The sequence below is a fragment of the Scophthalmus maximus genome, chromosome 4 (genome assembly GCF_022379125.1).
Source record: "Scophthalmus maximus strain ysfricsl-2021 chromosome 4, ASM2237912v1, whole genome shotgun sequence".
NCBI classification, from domain to species: domain Eukaryota; kingdom Metazoa; phylum Chordata; class Actinopteri; order Pleuronectiformes; family Scophthalmidae; genus Scophthalmus; species Scophthalmus maximus.
Window position 1 is genome coordinate 7,952,535 of NC_061518.1, and position 17,466 is coordinate 7,970,000.

The 17,466-nt window shown below is 44.3% G+C and overlaps 1 protein-coding gene across 1 annotated transcript in view; it reads right to left on the bottom strand.

The window, feature by feature from the left end:
- Nucleotides 1–408: 408 nt before the first annotated feature.
- tnfaip8l3 (tumor necrosis factor, alpha-induced protein 8-like 3) overlaps nt 409–17,466 on the bottom strand; it is a 19,318-nt gene continuing 2,260 nt past the window's right edge. Inside the window, exon 2 of the mRNA XM_035627470.2 lies at nt 409–1,612. Coding sequence (XP_035483363.2) covers nt 1,050–1,612 — 563 coding nt within the window. The 3' untranslated portion in view covers nt 409–1,049. The remainder of the gene's footprint in view (nt 1,613–17,466) is intronic.

Sequence of the window (17,466 nt, forward strand, 5' to 3'; positions counted from 1 at the left end):
TTCCCAGCTCATTTCAAAACATGTGATGACATATTCATGCCTGGCAGGCATGTGGGCCAAAGGAGATAGGAAAGTAGTCGCTTAATGCGCCATTTGTGGCTTATTTTCCAGATCGGACCCATCCATTCATTTCCAATCATCCTGGATGTTTTCCCAGTGAAATCTTTAGGCATTTTAGTGTTAGTACATTCGAGGCACTATTCTGAAAAGAATTGGTCAGCAGGCCGGCAAATCATTGTTTTCCTTCACACGGTGTCAAACAAATGAGTCACGAGAGGAAATGATCACTGTGACTGCCAACAAGAAGGAGCGACCCCTCGTGGGAGAGAAATACTTCTTATGATATATATAGCATAAAATACTGTACCAGCTCACGTGGAGGTTTTGTTGAGAAGAACTGCAAAAGAATGTTTACAAGAAATCTTTAATAAAAGTCAAGTGTTATACCCTTGTAGAGAAGACTGACACGTAGGACTGACACATACTACACACACCATGTCATAGTTGTTCTTATGTACAAACACATTATTTGAGCACGCACGCACGCACGCACGCACACACACACACACACACACACACACACACACACACACACACACACACACACACACACACACAGAGAGCGACACACAGATCACTACTACTGATTATCTTCCATATCCAAATACAGTATACCTAACGTATATTTTTTGGCCATTGGTACAGTACACTTTTGCGAACAAAGAGAATGACATGTAACGCGTACAGCTTGAAACAGGTTGTCCCAGTGTGCAGCAATGAGTCACTGAGTGCAAAGACAGTCATGGAAAAAAAAAAAGATTCCCGCGTCGCCCAACTGCATCAGGATGTTACAACAAGCTCCACTGAAATTGATGCAGAAGCACAAACAGGAAGACAAGAGCAAAAAAAAAAAAAAAAAAGGACAGTAGAGGATGTGAGCGGTCACGGGTGAGCAAGTGGAAAGGAAACAGGAGGAGGCAGGAGAGACCAGCGAGAAGACGAGCAAGAGGAACAAGAGCTGGAGGTGAAAGCGGTCAGGGGTGAGGGGGTTAAAGCGTTCCTTCGTCCAGCAGTTTGTTGATGCCATTGCAGATCTTCCTCAGGGAGAGTCTGTACTCCTCTCCGTCCCCGTACAGCTCGGCCAGGAAGTCGCCGTGGGCAAAATGGTTGAAAGCGTGGTCGATGCGCGCGTGCGAGCGCGCGGTCAGGTGCTGCTCGACCAGGGCGTGAAGCAGGTCCCTGCACTCCAGCAGGAGCTCCGACAGGATATTCCTGTCAAAGGTGTACTCCACCTCGTAGAACGACACCGCCGTCATGGCCGCCTGGTTCATCTTCTTTTTGAAGCGCTCCACTGTGTCCAGCTCGTCGGGGCTGAACTGGTGGTTGCGGTACAAGATGCCGATCTTCAGGGCGATCTTGATCACGTCCTTGATGATCTTGTGGGCCTCCTTCTTGCTCTTGGTGAACTCCCGGCTCGCCTTGTAGAGCTCATCCAAGATCTCGCTGCTCGTGTCGTCGGTCAGCATGTTGGCCACCACCATGGTCGCCATCTTACTCAGGATCTTCTTCTGGGCCTGCAGGGCCAGGGAGCGAGAGTTGAAGCTCTCCTGCCCTGTGGGGAGGGAAAAGAAAACGGCAAATGGTTTGTGGTTAATCTATATACGGGCAGATCTTTGACTGTAATATCACTTATTGAAAGGAACAGTGGAGCAAAGTAACAAAAGTGAAAGAATAATTCTATTGAAGTAGCAGCTTATCATGCTTTGATTCTTTGAAGCAGTATCAATGGATTGCTTTGGCCAATTGGGGGCAGCAGAACAACCTGGAAAGACTGGTCGTCACATACATGTGATATGGTGAACATCACCAACAACTGCTTATTTACACATCCAGCAGCTATGGAACAACATAGCACTTATCTTTTGAGTTATGTCTGTGGCCTCATGATGAATATAAGTACAACATTCATTTATTTGTATTTCTTTAACCTCTGTTTTGTGTTCACCAACTCCTGAGGATTGTAAATGCTCCACTATGTTCATCAGCTTGTCTGTTGTTTGGTGCTGGGCAGAAGGCTTACAGCGTTTTTGCTGAATAGAAACTTTACAGGAAGTAAATGAAGAGCTTTAGAAAAACAGAGGGCGCTCTTACAGAGGGCCTACTTCTGTGTACATGTCATTATTTTGGTCTTTCACCAGCACTCACACACACATTTTTTGTGTGTTTACATGCAACAGCTGACATCTATCTGGACAAACAGCCTTTTGTCACTCTCCTGACCCATTGTCATAATAACATGGAGTCCTCCCTTTCTCCAGTTTTCACTGAAATTAGCCTGCTTCGTCCTTATATAAACAACTGTGAGCTTTTTTTTGATCCTATGTATAGATTTCTTACTTATTCAGAAGAAGACCCTATTTACTTTACACAGAAAATTGGTCATATGTTGGTGTATTTAATGTCATCTCAGGCAATATGACGGCACAGCTTTGATACAAACTGTTCTTGGCATGAACCAAGGTTATATATATAACCCATCCCACACTTTGAAATACATAATTGCTACCGACTTAAAGTTTATTTGACAAAAATAATATTATACTTTGATCGGGTTTGCAGATACTAGCAAAAATTAACCGAATACAGAGTGAACAAGTGCGAGCTGAGGAGGAGATGAAACGCGGTGCGGCCACATTCTGCTGCAGGGCGGCGTCCTTCCTGCAGCAGGCAGTGGTGGCGTGGCGGGCTGACTCTGGGAGGAATGACTATCTGCTCTGGATTACATCAAACATCTGCACACAGATAAGAAACCTCTCTGCACAACTGTTTTTCTCTCTACAGGGCCGATCGCAGTTCCACGCCTCGATCTATCATGGAGGAGAACATCGAAGGCCCCTGGGTGTCCCCATACGTGCAGCGATACCAGCCGCCTGACATGTGTCTGTGTGAATGTGTGGAGTGGGAGGACGGAGAGAGGGGATTTATTTAGGTGCCACCCGGCTACAAATTACACACAAGATAACTGCTATTATGATTAAAGGAGGGTGGCTTCACATTTTCCCTCCAGTTCCTTGGCACATTGTCATCCACTTCCTCCTCCACACGTATGTCCAGAGAGGGAGGGAGGGAGGGAGAGAGAGAGAGAGAGAGAGAGACACCATAACAACACATGAGCCTAAATGACACCACATGACACCTTCTTCGTTGTCATTATAATTTCATCAAAACAGCTATGTGTCCATGCAGAATGTAGACCGCCACATCATCTGTGTTTGTGCATGTCTACACTGGTGTGTGCATGTGTGTGTATGTGTTGTACATACACACACAGAGAAAGGAGGGTGAATGCTGCACAACAATTTGGGAAAGAAAACCCATTCCGTGGCATTTCGTGTGGATGTACCCAAGTGACATTTCGTGTGGATGTACAGAAGTGACATTTCAAGTGTTGGTCTGCAGCCCAATTGGCATTTTATTGCACATAATTAGCCCAGAACGACATTTAGCGACTCGCAAGGCAAATGTCTTTGTCTACAGTCATTTCTCAACTGTAGCCTATCCATCCCTTACTCATGTAGATGCGGGGCCCTGAGTTCTGAATAAACTACAGGAAATTAACTATTACCTATTAACCTATTAACTTTAAATCATTTATCTTGGGTCGCAAGAGTCCTACTCGATGCCACGGAACCACAATACAGAAAAAAATGCACAATAATCCTCGAGCACCTCTAGCAGTCAACTGAAGGTAGAAGATATCCTCTTAAACAATAGAAACTGAATTATAAAAAACCCCCATTATAATGAAAACTTGGATCCAAAAAGATTTTTTTTTCCCTCTGTTATAGAGATTCATGAAAATGGGGGGGAGTGAAAGCTGTTGTATAAAAGTGGAGTGAGTGGGTAGATTGTGGAGATGTCAAACATGCAGAAAGTAATTACCAGGATTGTTTAACTCTAAACGTGTTAAAATCATCATTTCAAGTGTGTTTATACTATTATTAAATCATCAGCCACCTACAGTTTAAACAAAGACAGAGGTGTCTATAAGTATCCATGAGAAGTATAATAACTTAACTTAAAACGTACGGAACATAAATTCATATAAATTCACTTAACAACCAATTCCACCCCGATGCTCTTTAGAGTATAGTCAGCAGATCAACAGACAATTTTATTGAATCCGGTTTTATAAGGTAGAAATTGAAAAGGCAAACTGACTGTTCCATTTCAAAATGTATTTGATTTTTAGTGCTTCAGTAAAAATTCACTTAAAGCAGCAATAATTGATTTTTTTTTTTTTTGCCATTTGGGGTCTGAAGGACAAGTTGGGAACATGACACCGACATATGTATGTCAGGGAGTAATGTTACCTCATGCAAATCCACTATTCATTCTCCTTTTAGCTCTGATTTGGTCTCTTGCCACTCCTGAGGGAAATATCAGACTCTTCAGCGGCTAAATGCTTCACTTCTTCACCAGCTAGTTGCTAAAGGTCAAATCGGGAACAGTGGGTTTAATCAACGTTTTTTATCTTTCTGAAAAACATCTGCACGTCTGCAAATGTTGTTGGTTGGGAACCATACAACATTTGCTGAATCAGGTGATCATTCATTGTGAGCGATTCCTTTTACGTTACATGTTGGCCAACTGATCAACTGGTGATAAAATAATATTAATTAGTGCAGCTTTATGTGTACAATGAGCAATCAAAGGACTGGACTATTTTGGCCGTATTTGATTTCGTCTCTATATACAACAACCACATGGCCTATATGACCGGACAGCTTTTTTTTTTCACTTTTACATAATGTATTAACATATTGAACCCAAAAACCCACGAGACACATCACACCGGTGTGGTTGTAGACTCCAGAGGGTTATATAGGGCATATCTATGCTCACCGCAGTGTGTAATTTTTGTTCTTTTCCGGCAGCGTCTGGTGGTACAGTTGCAAACTGAGCAACTGACAGGGGACACTTTATGGTGGCGCACCGCTAATTCCATTTTCAGCTTCCGACAGCGCTATAAATTAAACGTGAATGCAACGTAGTCCGGACCGTTTTGTGCAACAACCGCATTCAACACGACGTAGCAAACATGGCGACTCACACAGAGGTTGGGTTCACCTCATGTAACTATATTTAACTCATTCAGAGTTCTATGGACAATAGATTCAATTTCTGTGAAGAAGTTCTTCTAAATATTTCACACCGTAGCTTTAAATATACTGAAATCAACAAATCAAAGCTTTTCTACATTCAAAACATGTGTGGGAGAGATGAGTATGTGTGACTCATCCCTGCAGGCTGCTGTTTGTACACTGCTGAAGATGCCAACGCAAACTAAGTGGCTTGAGGTGCTGCACAGATAACATGCACACACAGACTCCACAACAACAATAGGTTCCTTGATATTTGAATGGCAAATGTGTGGTTTTCATTAGGCCGATCTGTGCCTCTCATCAACAGGCTCTCTTTGTCGCTGTCATTTCCTGTTCCTCTGAAGCAGCTCTTTGTTCCAGTGGAGCCTCTGATATTCAGAAACCCAACTGGATAGATTTCTGAAACCCTGGCACACTGATAAAGGTGACAGCGTGCTCCATAAAGCCGGCCTTGTCAGTCCGATCGTGGTGGCGAGGCTATTTGGATTTGGATCCTACCAGACAGCGTGTGTGACCAGTCACTCTCTTAATGGTTTTCTCTCCTCTGTAACACAATAATCAACAGCTGTGAGCATCACTGAGGATGAGTGAAACCCACTACTGAAAAAGCGGATTTCTGTTTTTAGTGCAGAGCTAAAACTGGAGTTAATATCCTTCTGAAACACTCTCATCCGCACAGCCTGGAGCCTTTTTCTGAAGACCAGCAGGTGGCTATCGACTCGCTTGCTTGACCCCTGTGACGAGTCCGTACAACCCCCGAGTGGTGAAAAACTAAATGAAGAGTGGTGAGCAAAAGTGAAGGAGTGTGGTGGAAAAAATAAAAAAAATAGCTTGGAGGATGGACACGAGGCTGCTTAAGGTGGGAGTCAGAGTGTTGGCTGATTCAGAGTCTGGCTGGAGATTTTAAGCGCATGCAGTAAGTGAGGGTGGATGATTATGAGAGACACCGAGAAGTCCACGCACACACGCGCACACGCGCACGCACGCACACACACACACACACACACACACACACACACACACACACAGCCTGTCACCTTGGGGCTGAGATGAGTGACATGCATGAGCCAGGGTGTCAGGAAGCGTTAGAGAGGAGAGGAGCCCAAGCTGTCTATCCCGCCACTGATCTCTCTCCTGCTGCTCTCACACTTTCTCTCCTCGTTATTTCCTCTACACAGCTTGCCCTTAAGTTTTCTGAGAAGAAAGTGGGCTTCTCTCTCCACACTGAAAACAAACCGGGAGCAGGAGCTTTCTCCACCAATCCGGGGCCCATCGCGGACGCCTTCGGCCCCCGTCAAAGTATGGTACACAAGCAGTGCTCTGGGGGTTGGCCATGTTTACGTTCGACATCAGGATTAGTGAGGTGCTTGCTGCTCTCTAGACGCGGCCGTTGGCCAGACAGTCTCTCTTTGTGCCGCCTGATGTTTTCAGAGCGCCGAGTCAACAGTTTCTGCCGCGCCGCGTCAGAGCCTTACATCCAGTGTGGAACATGGAGACCAGCCACATCATCCCCGCTCAAGGTGGCGCACTGCAAAATAATGACCCATCGGGCCGGATTTATTGTTCCTTTCAGTCAGAGACACTTAATATCAGGGAAGTGAGCACATGGCAATAAATCGATCGGCCACAGCATTAAACTGGAAAAAAAAAAAAATCCGAAAGCGAATGAGGGAATAGATTTACAGTTTTTTTTCCCCTTTCCTGGAGAGGTTGAAACAAAATAGAAAGGTACAAATACAGACGAGGTAGGGCTGAGCTTAGCAGGAGGACTTGGAACATTGGGACAAAGCTCGCTCTGTCCTAAGGTCAGGAATGTCCTGCCGGCACCTCTGAAGGTCTGTCAAACATGTTATACCCACGGATCGTGTACAAAAATAGGACCGGAAAAATATCAATTAGCCTTTTTATGGATGGTCATGTACTTAACTATTTCTTGGCCATGGCCAATACTGTAACTTGAACGAATGCTCTTCTCCATATTGTGTGATCTTGGAATTAATGTGGTCTTTGTGACTAAATCAAGATTCCAAAACTCAGTCATTTGAAAAAATCCTTCGAGGGATCATTCCATTATCACCAAGGAAATGTATTTTTAAAAATAGGAGCTGATCCCAGCACATCAGTAGATTTGTCATTAATGTAGATCAAAATCAAATGACTTTTTAATCAGGACATTTCCTGCACCGTGCCGCACAGCTGGGCCGCGAGACGGCGTCCCGAGGCCTGTGTTGGCCTCGCTCCAGATTATCCAGAGAGATGAAACATTAGCGGGACCAGCGGCTCACGCCGACGAGGGCAACTGGCCTTTACTGAGTCAACGCTGGAGGGCACGTGTGGGCTTGTAGCCCGAACCCTGCAGGACATACATGTCTGACTGAGGCAGTGAGTCGGTGTCATTCAGTCGCAGGTATTTGTCGGACTTCATGTTGCGACAGCAGAAAAAACACACCAAAAAAACCTTTAACATAAATAGAATACGGTCAGTCAATTTAGAGGAAATTACTTATTACAGTGATGGTCAAGGATATTGATAATAATAACTGAATTGATTTGAATTTAAAGGCCAAGCCAGATAAGACCATATGAAATGAAATCAGAAAGTTATGTTAATTAGCAGAAATGTACTGATGTCGGGCAGTGATAACGTATAGGATATGTGTGAAGAGATGAGTGAATATATAATAAGTGATGCACTGTTGGGACCAAAACCTTCATATTATAGAACCGAGATGCACCAGCAGATCTTTTATTTGAGCATTTTGAGAAGCGGCCATGGTGATGCGGACAGTTTGGTTTAATATGGACAATGGATGCATTTTTTGGGGTCATTTCTAGTTTTGTTTTGTTGCTTTTTTTAATCTGGAAATAAATTAGACTGAATTCAACTGAATTAAATGGAAAAGTAAATAATAAAACAAAAAATGGCAGCATGTGTTTACATAAGTGAATTATGTAGATAAACAAAAGTTTAAATAATGAGATATAATATGTGTAATATAATATATGTATCATTGTATGATGAAATATGTGCTAATATCAAATTATGAAAAATGTATTTTCAGCTATATTTGTTTAAAAAAATCAAACAGAATGCTACTTTAAATACAAATAATCTTAGAAAGGTAGTTTAGGAACAAAGTCACTTTCTTATATACTTACTGAGGGAAATAGATTAAATGATAAACTACAATAACCCTCGACTGGAGAGCTGTTAGTCATTCACCTCGAACTGCAGCTAGAGACATGATTGTTTTTGCTCTGATTCACCTTTTCGAGCTTCCGCAGGGCTTAAGATCTTGACCTATCAGTTATCACACACACACGCACACACACGCACACACACACACACACACACACACACACACACAAAAACACACACACACACACACACACACACACACACACACACACACACACACACACACACACACACATACACACACACACATACACACACACACACACACACACTAACACACACACACGCACACAGGAAGCATTATGTTTTGGGTTGCCAACGACAACATGCTCATGTTCAGTAGTGAACAAAAACCAGGTCATCCTCTGCAGGTGCATGAGGTGCCAACGGATCAACACACGTGTTCCCCACTCATGGATGTCCGTACACAATCACTCGAGTGATCTCGCATATTGTTAAAGGGGCATGACAACGGAAAAAAACTGACAAACTGCCTAGCAACTCTTTCCTCTAAACATTATTAGTCCAAACAGTCAAGTTTGCCGACACACAAGCCAGCTCCGAGGCAGAAAGGTGAGGAGTGTGTTTGGTGACTGGCGGACAAAATTAAAAAGCGATTGAGCTCCACAGAGCTTCTCTTGTAGCCCATTCGTTGCCATCACCAAAACTCCCTGCTTTACTTTTACTTTCCATTTGCAACCTATTTTCCGTTCACAGACACTAATGTGCTGGAGAGCTGAGTAGCCAGTCCACGCCTCCCTGAAACGGGTGGTGACCGGGCCATTATTTGCTCCCTGTAAATGCTAAAATAGCATTCAGATATTTTCTTTCTCCAAGGGGAACAGTTGCACACAACCACAAGCACTGTAGAGTTGGACTTCTGCAGTAGTTTCACACATTCATAATTCACATATACAGGAGACGGGCATTAAAGACCTCCAGCTCTGTGCGCGTGCTGTGAAAAGAAGTCCACAGGAAAAACAAAAAGAAAAGCCTTCAGTAATAAAGTCTGTCGTCCATCAGCACTGCCATTTCACGGTGTACAAACACAACTATGTATCAATACTAAGAAAAAGTCAGGGGAAAATGTTCTCTGCACGGGAAAAGGAAACAAGAGTGACAGCTTGACCTCCACTTTTTTAGTTTTTTTTTTGCTGTGGCCTTTTCGTTAGCTTTGTAGACCCTCTCTGGCTTCATTCACAAGTCTTGAGGAAAACAAAGGCGGGGGTCATTCAGCAACAGTGAAGGGGTCTTTAAAAAGGCCTGCAGGGTTAGTGCTAAGCAAGCCTGAGAGGCCAGTGGACTGGAGTGGGGCGCGGAGGATGGCGTGTTGCGCCAGATGGTACCGGAGCTCGACCGGCCGAGCTGGAGGAGAAACATAATCATTTTCCAGCAAAACACACACACACACACACACACACACACACACACAGTAAATTGAGTACAGAGACCGTCTGAAGATACAACACCAGTCAGGTTTCGTACACGAGGGAATAGCTGCGGAATAATTGAGTCTTTTTTTGTCGTTTCACGTCTCTCCTCCTTCACTCGTTCTGGACCAGAAAAAAGGCTCTGACATATTTTTTTACTCCCACTGCTCTAATCACCGACTCAAACATATATGGCCGCTACACACACTTTTTTCTTCTGGTGTGTGTGTGTGTTTGTAGCAGAGATGAAAGTAACTGGGGACGATGGCGATGGAGAAAGACACGAGAGTGAGACACGTGTGCGCCGATTATTCGCGACATGAGCCAGTTTCCACAGGGCAGTCCGCTGCTGAAAGAGGTCATTCACCGCGCCATTAACAGCTGCTCAGGATGGAGCAGGGCATTCTGACCTCTGGGGTTAATAAATAACTCCCCATTTTAATACCTTAATGATGTTCATTTGTGTGAGGTTGGGCCACAGAGTGTAAAGTTCATTGCCTGTTGAAGACGCATCTCCGGCTGAAACTGGAATGTACTGTACAGATTACAACTGACTCATGTTTTACCGGACGACGGTGTAAAAGCAGGAAACGCAGATTTATCCCCCCCCCCCACCACAGATGCACAAGGCTTGTAAAAGAAATTCTGCGGCCTTAAAAACACAGCTTGAAGCTAGATTTCATTTGTCCCAAAATGTTACAGCCTCATACTAAAATGAAGTTATTTTTTCCCTCTCATCAATCTACACTCAACTGCAGATAGAATAGTATCTAACATTTTCTAGTCAGTGGATTTAAAGGTAAATAAAGAGTTAATTTAAATGGAAAGGCACATGGTCCGCTGGACTCCAGATGCAATTAGAGCTGCAACAGTCAGTCGATTAGTAATCGATTACTAAATCAATTGCCAACTATTTTAATAATCAATTAATCGTTTTTATCAAAATTCTCTGATTTCAACTTCTTAAATGTGAATATTTTCTGATTTCTTTGCTCCTCTGTGACAGTAAACTGAACATCTTTGGTGTGTGGAAAAAAAACCCCATCATCTTGGGATTTGGGACACACGATCTTAATTTTTCACAATTTTATGACATTTTATGAACCAAACAACTAATCGATTAGTCGAGAAAATAATTGACAGATTTATGACTTATGAAAATAATCGTTAGTTGCAGCCCTAGATGCAATACCTCTCTACTTCTGTGTATTGGTCACATGGGCAACAAAAAAAATCTCAGCAATTCTTGCAAATGTACAGTGGATGAAAATCGCACAGACAAACTCGACAGAGGTGTTCCACAGTGACAACAGACTTGTGTACGTTAACGTATAAGGCAGACGTCTCATGTACAGTGTTTGAAACTACTAAGTGTGTTCATCCTGCAGGACTAATCCAGGTGTCTGTACTGTGACTAACAGTCCAGGGAAAAGCATTTAGGAGCCTCAGGAGGGAAACAAGAACAGATTGCTTTTGGTTTTATCTAATGCCCCATCCCCGTCTCTTTCTCCGTCTTTGTTGGTCTCTTAGTTTTAACGTCCAGGTCCCTGCAGAGCTGAACCAGAGAGATGCAATGGCAGGAGATGTCTTATTGATTCATGTGCCGCTGGTTTGATCGCCTGTCACAATGAGCCAGAGGGGGAGAGAGAGAAGCGAGAGAGAGAGAGAGAGAGAGAGAGAGATGAGCGGTTTGACCTCCACCCTTAGCTCTGCCCTTGGCTTTTATCACATCATGAGGACCAGAGGAGCGGCTGACTCACAGAGGGTGAGAAGTGGTACACAGGACATCCTGTACGGCCGCGAGCATGGGCTGCAGGGCCCTGTGAGATCCAATGCCCCTTTGACCTCTCGTCTGGTGCAAAGCTAATGTCTCCACCAGCTGTGGTTCGCTGAGGTCGGACATTGTTTAAGCTCCAGAGCCAGGCCACAGTGAGCTGGTTCTCTGCATGGCATGGGAACTGGCTGGAGGCAGTCTCCCCTCTCTGCTGCTGCCCTCTGGGAGCCTCTGGGAAAGTACACGACCATCAACTGAAACATTCTGTTAGTTGGAAGTTGGTTTAGGGGAAAAATACAGATTTTTCTTGTTCAATTTAAATACATGATACATTTTCTAATGTCGATGATGTTCAACATTAATGTTCCATCTTTGTCAATTTGTTCATTAATGGCTATACAAAGCCAGCATCAGGCGTTTTTCCGGACCTGATTTATGCTTTGTACATTTTTTGTCAGCCGAACAGTCATTTGTTAGGAAGAGAAGCTTTCTAATGGCCATTTTCAAATTCTTTTGTTTTTCTATACCGTTTGGTTTTGCCTTACTTTTACTTTTGCACTATTTAGAATTTATTTATTGCATATATTACTTATCTTATTTTTTTTGTACTTCCGAGAGAAACGGATTTTCAATTCCTCTGTGTATCTGGAACATTTTGCAGAAATTGCCAATAAAGTTGACTTGACTTGATAAACAAAGACAGGAGCGCCAGCGAAGCGGAGAGAAAAATGCATTGAAATGTGAGACAGCACGGGAAATTGATTGATATGTGATCAATTGAAAATGCAGTTCTGCAAGACCACCCCCCACCCTTTTATTATTTATTTTTATTTGAATCTATCCATCTTAAGACATTTCTGTTTGATTCTTATAACAGTGGCTCTCTATTTATAGAAAGTTGGTGCAAATGTGTGGGTGTGTTTGTGTGTGTGTGAACCGTAATGACAGAGTGTGAGACCGAGGCCTAATAAAAAACACAGGGGGATGAAATATTGGGGCTTTCCTTACTTTATCTGGCCTGGAACACAGACAGAAAGTTCCCTTAATTTTTGCCATCTGAAATAAAGAAACTCAGCTTTTTACAGAGAGGGAGAAAGAGGAGGGGGGCGAGAGAGAAGGAGACGCAGGGAGGGAGGGAGGGAGGAAGTGGGAAGAGATGCCAATATGCACATTTTCATTTCACACCATTGAGTCAAGATTAACAGAAGTGAACTGGAGAAAGACGTGGCTGTGAAAATGCTTTGAGTTAACACAGATAAAAATATTCAGTCACAGCTATTCATCTTTACCTCGGCACATTTGAAAGGAGTGATGAAAGACGGAGGGGGGGTGTGGTGTTAAAGAAAGAGGTGCAACCATATGTCCATATGTCCATATTGTCTTGCCCCTGTGAACTTCACGTCAGAAACAGAGCCACAAAACGACAAAACCGTCATTTCTCGGCCTCACTCCCTTTTCATCTGCAGCCCTGTGAAACCCCCATGCAGTGCCTGTCTTCGCCTGGAATTCGCGAGGCGCACGCCGTCTCTTTTTGACTATCTCCTCCTCTCCGTCCGTTTCTCACGAGATTCACAACAGCCAGCCGAGCGTGAGTAGTGAGGAAGGAAAGTGTTTTTTCCGGCCCTGGGTGAGTTGCTCCTCTCAAAGACCTTGGCCAAGTCTCAGCATGCCGTGGCATCGTTTACAAAGACACACACACACACACACACACACACACACACACACACACACACACACACACACACACACACACACACACACACACACACACACACACACACACACACACACACACACACACACACACACACACACAGCCTTGCTTGCCAACTTTTCCCATAACTCTGGCCTCCTGGTTTGTTTACTAGTTCAGCTGCTCTAACTGAGTTTCCGTGAAAGTGAGGCGGCACTGGGATGCTTCAAATCACTCAAGCTCAGTCTGTCAATGACCTTAACTGAGTCCCCACCCGCCTGCCCCAACTATCCTCAAGTGGGTACCTGCCAAAACACTATTTGTGTAGTTTATCTTCTTCTACAATGAATGCTACATGGATATTTACAGAATTGGACCGCTACAATTTGACAAATATGTGTCATTGTCTTTGTAACTAATTAGCATCAGCAGGAACATTTTTGGAAGTAAACATAACTGTCTGGATTCCGTTTTCTATTAATGTCAGTAAAATATTCATAGATGCCATTTTTCAACCTCAATAGCAGATTGAGCAGTATCCACGTGTGACTACATCATATCAGAGTTGTGTTTAGGTACCGACAGCACTCGGAAGGTTCGGGAAAATTCATGGTCCGATTGGAAACAGAAAAAGTTACAGTGAGTGACATTATTTATGTTGAACCACAATGCTTCCCTCACGTGCTTTTGTTGGCTAAACCTAACCACAGAAAGGAATGTGGATGACCCTTACCCACAACCCCAATCTCTCTGTATGCCCACTATACATTCAAATCCTCTAGTGGTGACAGTTAATGCAGTTAATATATGTAGTTTATTCATCCAAAAAACATTAGAGCTGATTGTAAGCCAGCTACTGATCACCTTGAACTCAATCTCCAACGAACAGGCTTCATATTAAATACAGATTATTTTTTTTTCATTGGTCAACATCCACAGTTCCCATGAGACCGCATGCCAGTGACTAATGCTTTGCTCAAGGGATCACAGTGACTTTTCTCATCATGCAAATTCAAAACTGTAATCATCTCTGCCGTGCGGTTCAATGATTTTGTCTAGGAATATGTCAACATTAAAAAAACTAACATTATTGTTGTTGTTTACGCAATTATGTTCTTAGCTGCCTTTAGAAGACCCAAACTCAAGAACCGTGTGTGTTGGCATGTTTTATGGTGCTTCTCATTCCGTATCATTGACCTCATGTTGCCAAAAGGCTAAAGAAAGAAATGCTAACTAAGAGATGACACATGACTTCAGGGTATTCAACATTTAGCATTCAACAACTCGATCTCCAGTGGCTCAGGCAAACATACTGTAGTTTCCCAACAGCAAGCGTCATTTGTTCTCAAATGACAGGTTTTTAAATCCAAATAGCAGCAGAGTAGAAGGTGCTACATATTCTTTTTTAAAGAAGACAGATAAAATGTATCCATAAAGAGAAAATAAAATGGGGTAATTAACCGTACAGGGAGCAAAGGTTATCCAGGAAAGCGGGAGCGTGTTTCATCTGTCTGCTGTCTCAATCAAAAGCTTTGCCCTCGCTTTGACTGTAGAGATAAAAATTGGATGATACTTTGAGCTTTGGCCTCGAAGGCTCTTACTGTGCATGACACTCTTTGGTGTAAGGCCAATGTGCTGCTGCTGCTCCCTTGGCTGCCAACCCACCACTAACTAATGACCAGGAAATAACTGTGGTTCACACACACACACACACACACACACACACACACACACACACACACACACACACACACACACACACACACACACACACACACACACACACACACACACACACACACACACACACACACACACACACACACACACACACACACACAGCCTAGGTAGTTGTTTCTGACTTTTAGTGCCTACATTCCTTCTTGCAGCTTACCCCCCTCCACTACCGGCCAAAACCTAATCCTTCCACGAGTCAATTCAAATCCCGGCGCTTTAGGTTAACGGAGTGTGGAATTTTAGTTTTCTCTCTGTTGCCATTAATGGCCATGATTCCATGGTCGAAGCCCACAAATTGTATGAATTTGTGTAATAAATATGATTATCAACGTCCGTCTGTTCCGCTGCCTCCTGCCTCACAGAACTGAACCGTTTTAAAGGCAACTTAAAGCGTCTTAAAGTGCCAGTGTTACATTATCCTGAACATGCATTCCTCTCTTTCCTCCCACAGTCTTACTGTGCTATAATCAGCACGATTATTTGGGTTGTGCCAGAGTTATGAAACGCTTTGTGCATAATTGCCTCCCACTCGTATGCGTTTTCAGTTGCTTTTTTTTTTTTTGCACCCATCATTGGGAGAAAAAAAATTCCATTCAACAGTAAATAATCTGCACGGTGAGGTGCTGTCGGGAGACGTAATAAAACCAAGAGGCACTGCAGTGATTTCCACAAACGCATCAGCCACTGATGGTGAAAACACTCCTGTGAACCACAGAGTCCAAATTGAAACCAGAAACCAGAAACCTAAATAAAGAAACGACTTTCCTCAAGAATTTCTAGCAACGCTTGTGAATTTACGCCTTCAAGTGAAGGGGTAGAAACATGTGGAGCATTCACAGCTCTCGATACCTGCACGAGCTCAATAGTCCACTGACGCCAATCCAGCACCCCCCCCCCCCCCCCCCCCCCCTCAAACAGCTCGCCTCTCACACCAGACGCCACCAGTGACTATTTGCTTTGCTTCGACTGGCCCTCCAGCGAGACCACGGCCGTCTCCTCCCCCTGCGTCGAGTGTGCGTCCACCAGGCCTTGTCGAAATGCCTCTGCGGTCCAATTCCACGTTCCCGTAAGGGCTCAGTTCAATGGGGGAAACAAAATGTCCCACAAACACTATGAAGAGCCACAGTAGTATCGTGCGGATGCATTTGAATACAGGGGGGGGGGGGAAACGCCGCTCAGCCTAACCGGACCTGGAGCTTCACAGTTTATCTTTTTCACCACCGCTGAAAAACCTCTTTTTCTCCTGAGTCGTCTTTTCCATTTGCAGCCTCACTTCTGGTTTCCTTTTTTTTTTTTTTCTTCCCCTCTCTCAGTTCATGTTACAATTTTCCAGAACTAGCTCCTGGTGTGTGTGTGTGTGTGTGTGTGTGTGTGTGTGTAGTAGGCCGAGATGCAATAAAAAAAAACTCTCCATCTGTGGGCCAGATTAGAGGCAGAGGAAAAAAAACAAAAAAAACCTGAGGGATGCACGTGTTGGGAAGACGGAGGGAATGAGCAGGAAGAGTGCGGGCATTTCGTCAGTCTGTGTGCGTCTGTCGGTGTATGGGGAGTGTTACAGCAGACGCAGGGCTGGTGAACCCTGCCCGTCCCTCATGTGTAAAGCATGTGTGGCCCGACTGCCAACATGGCCTTCACGAGGCGGACGCTCTCTCTTCTGATTGCTGGGCGCTCCATCCCTGCTCTGCGGAGCCTCACCCGGCTGTGGACGACACCTCAGTTGTGTCATCAAACAGCATCCGCCGTTTTCTTTATGTGTGCGCTTGTAATAGAGCCGCGGCGACGGCCCCGATGAATGCCACAGCTGTTATTACAGCAGCTTCTCTTTTCACCAAGTCTGCTTTCTATGCGGAATCTGCAGTACACACAAAATAGCTGCAGACAGCTCTGCAGATGGCAGGTCTGGTCGTATAGAGTGTGATGGCGAGCCGGCAACACCACGACGCGTCGGCCAAGAGTAGACTGTGGGGCGGGTTATTCGCTCTCCTCCAACATAATGTCAGAAGGAAACATAACGCCAGAGAGTTCTTCAGCAGCTCAGGTGTGTTGGCCGTCAGCGTCGCTTTGACTCATGAATCGGGTGTGGTCATCTCCCCTCCGCCGCAGGCAGACGGAGAGGAATGCCGTGGATGAATCAGCGCGTGGGTATTCGTACGGTCAGCGGCGTGCTCACTGCGTGACTGGATTATAGTGGGAAACCGTTTAAACTTAGCACTATCTATCTATCTAACTATCTAACAATGCATCTGTCTGTCTATGAAGAAAAATACTAGATCGATTGTGGGGGCGGTCAGTGAAGCTGCAAGTGATATCCAGGCACGTACCAAAACATCACTGATTACTAATAAAAGTTTAGGACTTCTAACATTGCCTACTCACTGTCTAACGACTAACAGCCCAAGGGCGGAGAAGAAGGCCAAGGGCTCAAGCCCACCTGAAACAGAACACCTCCGTATTTACGCTGCCGAGGT